Genomic DNA, 11,279 nt, shown 5'->3' with positions numbered 1-11,279 from the left:
TTGCTTGGCCAAGCCCTGGTCGAGTGCCCATTTAGGGAGTGAAGCAGTGGATAGAAGAGCGGTCTCTCATGCTCTGTTTCTTTGATGCTATGCCTTTGAAGTAGATAGTTTTCAAAGATTTAGAAATTTTTATTGGAAAGGCAGATGTATGAAGAGAAGGAGACAAAAATATTCAGTCTGCTGGTTCATGCTCCAAGTGGCCGCAACGGCCAGAGCTGAGCCGATTGAATCCAAAGCCAGAAGCTTCTGTCAGGCCTCCATGTACTGTTTTTCCAGGTAACAAATAGGGAGCCGGATGGGAAGTGGAGCAGCTGGAGCATGAACCAGTGTCCATATGGGATCCCAGTGTGTGTGCAAAGTGAAGATTTCGCTACTGAGCCATTACATCGGGCCCTAAAATAAATTAAAAAAAAATTTTTAATATTTATTTGAAATAATGTGGGGTGGTGGGGAGAGAGAATGAATTGATCTCTCAGCTACTGGTCAGTTCCTAAATGCCTGCATTAGCCACAGCTGGGCCAAACTGAAGCCAGAACTGGATCTCCTACAGGGGTGGCAGGCACTCAACTACACAGGCCATGATCTGTTTGCCAGGGTGTGCTACGCTAGATTCAAACCCAGGAATTCCAAAACCCAGGCTTTTTTTTTTTTGTCCTTTATTTTCTTTTATTTCATTTTATTTTTAATATTGTTTGCATGGTAGAGGGATGCACACACATGTGGGTCTCCGATTTAGCTGGAGAGGATCAAGGCATGGAGGAAAGTGGGTGGGACAAATGTTTCCTTTTTTCCTTTCTCTTTTGTCCACTCTTTGCTGTGAAACTACATTAGCACTCAAGGACGGGAGATGGTCATTTGATGTTCATCAGCTCTTCAAAATGCAGTGTGAAATGTCCCTATAATGTTTCAATAGCAACGTTATTAAAATAAGCAGTTTCCAAGTTACCATCCATGTGTCCACAGGGTAGATTATTACTACAGTCATTACAGCTGTTATATAAAACATGCTTTATTTTAGAGAAAAAACATCAACAAGAGACTCCTCTAAAATAAGGATTTTTTTAAGCTGAAAGGGATTTTTGACATCTTGGAACTAAATTCTGCATTTCATAGATGAAACTAATTCCCTTGAAAGGCACAGCATTACCTACACGACTTAGCAAATCAGTGGCAGAATCAAACCAGAAACCTCTTGTCTCTATTTAGTAACCTTTCCACTATCCCACCATCCTTCCGCTGTAGTATAAAGGAAGCACCAGAGGGAGAAATGGTTTCATAACTTTTGAAATAAGACAAAAATTAATTTCTAATCCAGTGTTTGGTATGTACTACTCATGGATCAGCCAAGATAATTATATGATATTATGTGAGATGTAGTACACTCCAATCTATAAATTCTTTATTTAGCCAGCTGTCAAATTTCTTTGAATTATGCTTATATCTGTACTCTAATGCGATAGAAAAAAAAACAAATTAAATCTGAACACCATAAAAATGAAAGCCAACATATTCATTTAGAATAAATGAATGTAAAAATATGATTTAGAAGTTTTGCCTTGATAGTAGAATATACTCACTACTTACAATAGCTTATCAGATAACAGCTGAAGTAAATCAGCATGCTCACTGAATAACAGATGTTTCTTAGAAAAAGCAGTGAATGTATTTTTGGAATGATGTCAGAGCTGAGCATCTTATCAGCATTCGTTTAGATGTATTGCTTTATTTATAAAAACAAATAGCTCAAATTCACAGAACAGTGTGCTCTAAAGGAGTATTTCAGCTGTGGTTATGTAAAGATACTTTACAAAGTTCATGGGAAACTACGCATGGACTTAAAATTTTTTTGCACCAAAATAAACATGTTGATTCCATTTCCCAATGAACTGTGTAAAGTTCTCCTGCATATATTCAAAATTATGTTTGAAGTTTCTATCTTAGTGACTACATCATTAAAGCTTCATGCTAGAATGAAGCTTTTTTCCCCCACATTGATGATGAAACTAATAATTACAAATGAAAATGTATAATACTTTATTTATCATTTTATAGTGTTAAATAAATGTATTATATGATTTTAGGGTTATCAAGCAAAATACATGCTGTTTACATCCTTAATTCTCCTTAATTACAAATAAACATTTTAATTTAAAATTTTATTTTAAAAAATTAAGTCTCAGAGCAGTATGTGTTAAAAACTGTCATGAAACCTGGCCAAGTTGTGACCAGATCACACTACTACTAGTCCACATCAGAAAGAAAAACACAGTAGACTACAGAACATGAGTATTTAAGTGAAATGAAAAGTGCCTTCAGAAACTCAAAATATCGTCCAGGCTAATTTTAATTTGTATTTAGCTAAAGAAAGATTTATTGGAAAAAATATATTATATGAATCTACCAAACTGTGAGTATTAAAACTGCATTTCTGACCATAAACTACTTAAAAATCAGTGAGTTAAAATGCAAAACATAGCTGCAAAAATTAAAGTATACCACTTACTCAACACATGAACTATTAACTACAACAGAGTGTAACACAGGTTTGATAATGTTTTTTTTTTTATAGCTTGACAATTAAGTATTATTACTTAACCCTAAAGTTCTTTAGATCCATTCCATGAGTATTTTCCAGTTTCAGCTCATTTACACAAGTTGTTTTTGGAATACCATCAATGTTATCAATGTAACCATCTTCAGTATGCGTGATTCTATTCAACTCTGTGGGCAATCCTGTTCTCCCTTGTGTAACTGAATCCACTCCTTTCATAGTTTTAATTTCAGAAAAGTCTGCAGCCAGAATCTAATTTGAATTATTAGCCAATGTGCTATCTTCATCACTTTCAACAAGTTCACTGTCGTCTTCCTCTGTATCTACAGGATCGTACAGTTCAGGTGTGAAATAGATGGAGTCATCTTCCACGTCTGTCTCAACAGGTCTGCTTGAAGCCGAGTGGACAGGTTCTTCCTTTTCTGCAGGTGACTCAGTGTCTGAGTCCAGGGCTTCTTCATAGCTGGGCAGTTCGGACTGATTGTCCATCTTTATTAATGACATAATGGTTTCTGATGGAGGACATGGTTCAAGTGATGTCTTCACTGTCAGACATTTATCAGTGAGTGGCAAAGGAGTTTTATTATTCACTTCCTCTCTTGTGAAAGTAGGCCCGGAAGTACAGTTCTTTGGTGACTTGAGTTCAGGAGTTGTGCTCTGTGTTTTATCAGTGAAAAACTGTCCCGAGGAATTAAAGTTAGACCAGCTGCCTCTGTTGGTTTGTTTGCTGAAAGTTGGGCTTGTAGATCTGGAAATGATGATCCTTTCCTTTTTCCTTGTGTGGGCGGGCTCTTCTGGTAATACTGGACCATCTAAGAACACAGAAATTTAAGAACTTTCAGTTTCCTAGCTATTCATAGTCTTTAACTATTTGATTAAAATTGTTGAGTTACTGCAAACACTGAAACAGCTAAATAGGATACATGATTTAGAGCCCACAAGCAGTAGTCATAGAACTTCATCTCAAAACTTCAGGAATGTGAACTCTAAAAGGAATTTGGGGTCTCTAGTGGTTCCCAGCTCAGGTTGTAATGCTTTCTGTTAAACTATCAAATTCCATACCAGACTCAACGAAGAAAGGAGGGGTAAAAAGATAGAGGAAGAAAACTGAGAAAAGGTGTGGACAGGCTGTTAAAAAAAAAAACCCACCTTAAAAATCTACCAGACAATGATTAAGAAAAATTAAAAAGTAATTCCTGCATTTAATAAATAAGGAAAATGAAAACCACTAAGCTAACTCATTTACTCCAGGTCCTAAAACTAGTCAGTAGTAAGGCTAAGGCCTTTAGCATTCAGTTCACTGACACTCATTTAGAAGCATATATCATAAATATAAACGTTTACTAATCAATAAATTAAGCCAGTGTGATTTTATAATTTTAATTATTTCTGATGAGAGTTTAAACTTTTTCTGCACAAGTCAGGTAGTAAATATTTCAGGGTTTGCTTAATATCTCTAATTCAGCTGTGCATACAATGTTGGCACTACGCAAATGAACTGGCGTGACTGTTCCATTAAACAGACAATTTGGTTCATGGGCTGCAATTTCCCAATTCCTATTACATATTATTCTTTAGTGCATTAAAAATACTTTCATAATTTAGAATATGATCTTACCCCCTGAAAACAAAGAAGCCAATCTGGAAAGTGTGCATTAACTTTTGTATAGCATTGTGGATAACATCTAGCATTGATATTTATTATCTCACTTGACCTTTACATCCCTGTCTGGAAGGACAGCCACACAGGTATTCTTCCTTCCGTTACAATTCAACAGGGTAAGTGACTTGTTCATGATCACAAAGCTAGTTCACAGAAAGAAAAAAATAGACTGGTCTCCCGACAAAAGTTCGTCCTCAATCCAATTGACTGTACTATTTCATTGTTTTAGGATAACCTTATAAACCAACATATTGAAGAGAATAAATCTGTACCTAAATGAAATTTCACTAAATATAATGAATTCTTTAGCAAATGTAAATTAGTAAAACTGTTCATACTTCCGTGCTTTCCAGAGATACTTGGTAGAGAGACACTTTCAGTTGTTTGGGGGCATGGTAGTTCCTGGATAGACATTTTTGTTTCATCTTCCTTCGGGTTTTCTGGTGATAGATAATGTGCCGCTTCCAGCAGGTACGTTGGGGTACTGCCCCTCCAACAGGCTTCTTCAAGAGTGGAGTCATGGTCCTTTACACACTTTCGGTGCTTTTCAGTTACATCAGTTCCTTTTTGGTGCTTTTTGGAAAACTGAGCCAGGGACTCCAGTGCACTTTCAAAGGTTGAATGGTGTTGAATCTGTTGTCTGACCCACTTAGAAAGTCCTGAGAGAGGAATAATATAAACACAAGGGAAAGTTTAGTCACCTAGTTAAGGTATTAGGTATATGCAATCTGAAGAGTTCATGGAAAATGTGTTCTTTGAAAAAATGATAGATGGATTTCAAATTATTTTTCACCAGAATAAACTTCTAATCCCGTTTCCCATGAACTTTTTGATGTACTTTATTATTAAGTTGAAAGTTTTTAATGAAGCATTTTTCCTGCAATTTTAAAATTTTATATACAGCATGCTCCATTACTTACAATGGGAGTATGTCCTGAGAAACACACCATAAATTGAAATATTGTTAAGATGAATATTCATGCACTATATCTCACCTAACAAACATCACAGTATCATGAGGAGCATGGATACTTAACTGTTGTGACTGCAGGGCTCACTGGGGTCAGCAGCTGGCTAGTTCTCTTAGTGTCATGAGAATGCTGTGTTCCAGGAAACAATCAAAATTGAAAGTATTGGGTTGAATACCTATTGGGTTTCATAGGTTGAATCATGTGGACCATTTATATTCTCTGTTGGGAATATGGAAACCTAGCAAGTTTAATTTTACAAGTTCCCAAAAAGCTTTCCTTCCTTTTGCATGTAGGACAACTAGAAGTTTTAAACAACAGAAGCATCTGGAAATCCCAATATTCTGAATCTCATCATTTAAAAAAAAAAATACATTAAAAACTTTAGCCAAAGATGAAGGAGGGCTTCAAGTAGTTGAATTATTGTACTTTCATTTTAAATGCATTACCTTAGTTTTTTGTCTTCTAATAATTATGCAAGCTGAATTCAAGCAAAAATTGGTCATCCAAAAAAAAAATGTATGTGTTGTGCTAGTGTTACCATGATGAGAAAGCATTTATATTACTTTGTCAGCAAAAATACAGTAAAGTCACTCAGAAATAATGGAAAATATTTTAGTCTACACTAAAGGTTTTAAAATTTAAAAATAAGTAACATTTTCATTAAAGATCTGTATATTGTTTGGGGAAAATGATTATACCAAATGCAAATGTGAAATTCCCTAAAGCTTAAGCATTTTAACATTACACTTTTCACTGTGCGCTTTTACCATAAGATGTCCTTGTTTGCTTCTGAAAACATGAAAGAATCTGAGCTCCACCTGCTGACTAAACATTAGCACTTAGCATTTTTCCTGTGGTTACTGGGTGGCCTAAGTGACTGCCTGCTTTACATAGAAAAGGAAGAAAACCACCAAAGCAGTGCTTTCATCGGCAAGCTAAAATTCAGAATGTCTGTATTCACAATTTGACGAACGTTGTATTGTAAAGGTAATAATACAAATGCAGCTGTATCCATGGCTCTATGACCACGGCTGGCCACTTGGTGCTCCCCCGGCCGGCCTGCTGCAGGAATGTTTGCAGGATGTTTGCTAATTTGTGTTGGGGGAAAAATAACGATCTGCCTGATCTTGCTGCATGCAGTGGTGCTTCATTTCCTTTCAGAAAATATAACTTTTAATAAGCATAAATTAGCTGAGAAAGAGAGAGAAGCATAAAAACTGCATGGTAGCCCAGAACAAGAGTAAAGAATTCTAAGCAGCCAAGTGATGTGTGCTTGTTTTGTCTTAGAAAATTCATTTCTGTGGAAGAGCTTTGGTTTTGATGAAGGCAAACAAAGTACTAGTGTGCTAGCGAACTGTATCGTACATCCAGTGGAACTGAGGAATCCTACTTCATTTTATATTGCACTAAAAATTAAACGTTGTCATTTGTAAAGAATTTCTCTGAACATACATGTGAATTAGATTTCCAGTCAATGGAAATTATTTGTGTGGTCTCCGATTCTGTTTTTAAAAACAGAAGCCGTTAAGTAGCCAAGACTGAGCAGGGGAGAGGAGGAGGTCTCAGCGCTTCCTCCCTGCTCCGGAGACTCTGGTTCTGCAACAACGAAGGGCCAAATGACTTTGTGAGAAATGCAGGAGCCACAGAAGAGGCTCTTGCTCCGAGCTGTGTTGTGCTGGTACACACAAGTTGGTCCTCACCTAACAGCACTGTCAAACACTGAGCGGCTGTCTGCCTCTAGGAAGAAAAGAGCAGGCCAGAATGTGGGGCCATGGTCTGACTTTCTGGACAGCTGCCTGAAGTAAAGCCCTCTGTGTTGCCCACCTGTAGGGTATGCCGGGGTGACCTTGTATACTGTAGGGCCAGGGCTGCCGGGAACAAAGGATCTGGTCTGAATGCTGTTGCACCAGGAGAAATTCTGCACCATGGCCAAGTGCTAACTCACTCAGTGCTAACTCCATTGCGCTGGAGGTGTCAGCAAGACCTTAGCAGGACCTGCTGTAGTCCGCATGTCCAAGGTGTCCGGAGAGTGAAAGAGAGGACCAGGACACTTCTGCCTAAAGTGCCATGATGTAAGAGATAGGTGAGAGGGAGCAGGATGTTACGATATCTAGAAAATAACCCCAACAGCCAGGCAAGTCTTACCCTTTAGACATCCATAAACGCTGGCCCAGAGAAGCCAGATCCACCGAACAAGATCTAAGAGGATCCCAGAATGCCCACCTGGGTTAACAGATACAGGTCTTTTCCCATACAAAACCAGTCATGGGGTGGGTGGTTTTTCACATAGTAGGGTATCAAAACAAAGTTATGAAAGTTGCAGAGAGAAAAGGACAAAGAGTGCCACCAAAGAAACAAAATTCCAAAAATTGACCTTAAATAGAAGTACATGAATTATCTGACAAATAACTTAAGATGAGTATCAAAAAATGATATGGGAAGCCAGAGGAAAATATCAACAACAAGATAACAGAAAACAAGTAAGAACCAAGGAAAATTTGTAGCTGGAAAAATGCAAGAACCAAACTGAGGGGTTCAACAGACAACTTGATTAAGCAGAAGTAAGAATCAGTGAACTTGACAAGAAGTCACTTATAATTATCCAGTTGGAGAAGTAAAAAGGGGAGACAAAACAAACCCTGGGGAAAGTGAGAAAAGCATAAAGGGCTTCTGAGACTCCATCAGGCAGGGTAATAAACTTACTCTGGGAGTCCTACAAAGAGTAAGGAGGGGAGCAGAAAGTTTACTTACTTATTTATGTGTTTATTTAGTAAAAGAGTTATTTATTTTTCTCTGATAGGTACATTTCCAGAGAGACAGGCTCTTCCATCTGCTAGTTCACTGCCCAAATGGCCTTAACGCCTGTAGCTGAGCTTCTGAGGAGCCAGGAGCCTCCTTAGGTCTCCTATGCAGGTATAGGGTTCCAAGGACTTGGGCTATTCACTGCTGCTTTCAGGCCATCGCCAGGGAACTGGATGGGAAGTGGAGCAACTGGGACTCCAAAGGGCACCCATGTGGGATGCCGGTACTGCAGGCAAAGCATTAAACTTGCTGGCCAGATGACAGTGAGATAATACAAAGCAGTGGACAAGAAATTCTGCTAATTAATAGGTTATCTTGCTAAGTTATCCATCAAAATGAAGGAAAGATAGAGGGTCAGTAGGTAAAGTTACCGCCTGCAACTCCAGCATGATACATCATGAGTGCTCTAAGTCCTGGCTGCTTTGCTTCTAATCCTGCTCCTTGCTAATGATCTGGGAAAGCAACAGAGGATGGCACAAATGTCAGGGAGGATATGACGAAACTAGAACCCTTGTGTACTGTTGGTGGGAATAAAAACAGATGGCGATGGGACTGATGCTGTAGCCTAGTGGCTAAAAGTCTTCACCTTACATGCAGTGGGATCCCATATGGGTGCCAGTTCTAATCCCATCAGCCCTGCTTTCCATCCAGCTCGCTGCTTGTGGCCTGGGAAAGCAGTCGAGGACGGCCCAAAGCCTTGGGACCCTGCACCCATGCAGGAGACTCAGAAGCTGCTCCCGGCTCCTGGCTTTGGATCGGCTCAGTTCCAGCCTTTGCGCTCACTTGGGGAATGAATCATCACATGGAAGATCTTCCTCTCTGTCTCTCCTCCTCTCTGTAATCTGGTTTTCCAATAAAAATAAACAAACCTATAAAACAATGCTGGAGTTGCTATGAAAAAACGGTATGGAGGTTTCTTAAAGATTTAAAACTAGTACTATCGTATGACCCAGGAATCTTTTCCCGGTATTTACTCAAAAAAAATTGAAATCAGTTTCAAAAATACAGCTGCACTGCCATATTTGCCGCAGCCCTGTTCCCAACACTCAAGTACATAATGGCACGGTGGATCAAGAAAATACAGTGGGTACACACAATGAAATACTGTTCAAAAACAAAACAGTGGTAGAGACAACAATGTGGATGAACTATCAGGAATTAGGATAAGTGAAATGAGCCAATCACAGAATGATGAATACTGCATAACTCAGGGTTTATGAGGTATCTAAGTGGTTACTGACCAAGCAGAAATGGTGATTGCTGGGAGGTAGGGAAAGGGGCAAACAGCACCAGTGTTCAATTTGTGTAAAGTGTCAGTTGTAGAGCTCTGGTACCATACTCTGCTTAGAGACAAGTATGCTCATCTGTACCCTTAAAAACCTGATGAGGAAGCACATCTCATGTTATAAATTTACCCACAAATTAAAAAAAAAAAGTCCGCTCTTGCTTCAGTGCACGTGAGAATCTTACCAGATATGTAGCGGTTTGGGTTGTTTCCAAAGCGATCATCCACTAGAATAAGGGCTCCCCAGTCATTCCTGTGTCGGATACACCTACAAAAAAATAAGGCGGAATAAAATAATCATAATGTAGAAAATTAAAGTCAGATTTCTAGATAATAAAATCCGTGGGTTTTGTTACACAGTTCTTTAGTCAGGATATTAACAATCATTTAATAATAAGTTATTAGGAAAGTTATAAAAGATACAGTAAAATGTACCAAAGTGGGAAAATAGATCTGCTAACTACTGATACTTTATATCCAAAATGTTAAGTATTTTATTTTGAAATCAAGACCTTCTTCCTCAGTCACAGAATAACAATTTTTAAGTTAATAATTTTTTAATATAAATCTTTTTTAATAGTTTGATGAGATTTAATCATGAAAGAATTTTTGTCAGTTATTTTACAGCACAATGCAACAATGTAGGTTTTCTTGTTTTGACTGTTAAGCTAGATTATTACAATGGTTAATTAAATAGTGAACCAGCTTTGCATTCCTAGAATAACCACATGTGGTCATGGAACATTACTTTTTAAATAAGACTGTTGAATTCAATTTGGTAGTATTAAAAACTTTTTTTAACAATTCAAAATTTTAAAAGTTTACATTTTAGTGGATTTTATTAAATACGTCTGTACAATGTATATCACTCTAAATTCTAGAACATTTTCATGACTGCGAATGAAATCCCGTACCCTGTTACTCCAAACTAAGCCAGTCACACCCTATCCTCTGGAAACCTCCAAGACATTTTCTGTTCTTACAGATTGGCCTATTCTGGTCATTTCTTTTAACTGGCATCACAAATTTAGTGTCGTTTTATTTGTCTTGCCACATTAATGAATTAAGGTTAATATGTTAAGACTCATATCAGGCATCAATACTTTATTCTTTTCGAGGTGGCTATATAATATTTTGTTCATAAACTTATGTTAATAGATGTGTGTATGGTTTGTAATGTGGTTATGAACATTCTTGTGTAAGTTTTTATAGGAACATTTCTGTAAATGGGCATATACCTGGGAGTGGACCTGCTATAAATATAGTATTTACTATACTTTTATATTTTATAATATATAAATTTAAATATATTTATATATAATATATAGTATTAGTATAAAACTGTAAATATAGTAGTGATACTTACTATTTTGGGGAATTGTTCTATTTACCAAAACAGTTGCTCATTTTGGCATTAGCACCAACTATGTAAGATAATCCTAAAATCTTGAAATCCTTTTCTTTTAAAAATTATTTTATTTATACAAGGTGAACAGATTTCATGTATTAGATTTATGAGCATAGTGATGCTTCCCACCATACTCTCTCTTGCCCACATCATTAACATTTGTTATTTTACATCATTTTTATTGTACCACCATAGGGATAGACTTCTAGAAGGCATTTCACTATGGTTTTTATGTATATTTGTTTAGTCTTGTTAACAGGAACTTACATCGCTGTTTTCTTTTTCTGTTTTTGTTTGGGTCATTTTGAGTTCCTTGCACTTCCATAGTGATTTTAGGATTTTGTTCCCTGTAAGAAAGCCAGCTGGGATTTTTACTGGCATTGCAATAAATCTATTGATGAAAAACATGGGCAGTGTTGATATCTTAAATTTAAGTATTCAAAAGCATGAACTTGAGATCTTTAATTTTTTTCAACAGTACATTGTAGTTTTAAGTGTACAGATCTTTTATCTCCTATTGAACCTACTCCTAAGCATTATTTTTGTTAAATGCTATCAGGACTTTGTCAATTTTAGTTGTTACTGAATACAACCGCCAT

General features: G+C 37.2%; 1 protein-coding gene across 1 annotated transcript in view; it reads right to left on the bottom strand.

The window, feature by feature from the left end:
• Positions 1–2,728: 2,728 nt before the first annotated feature.
• The window catches only part of BRIP1 (BRCA1 interacting helicase 1), a 150,232-nt gene continuing 141,681 nt past the window's right edge, over positions 2,729–11,279 (bottom strand). The window contains exons 18-20 of the mRNA XM_004591193.2: positions 9,458–9,540; positions 4,553–4,873; positions 2,729–3,363 (exon numbers count right to left, since the gene is read on the bottom strand). Coding sequence (XP_004591250.2) covers positions 2,804–3,363; positions 4,553–4,873; positions 9,458–9,540 — 964 coding nt within the window. The 3' untranslated portion in view covers positions 2,729–2,803. The remainder of the gene's footprint in view (positions 3,364–4,552; positions 4,874–9,457; positions 9,541–11,279) is intronic.

This window comes from Ochotona princeps, chromosome 17, assembly GCF_030435755.1.
Source record: "Ochotona princeps isolate mOchPri1 chromosome 17, mOchPri1.hap1, whole genome shotgun sequence".
Lineage (NCBI taxonomy): Eukaryota > Metazoa > Chordata > Mammalia > Lagomorpha > Ochotonidae > Ochotona > Ochotona princeps.
This window is presented reverse-complemented; position numbering and strand designations above follow the sequence as displayed.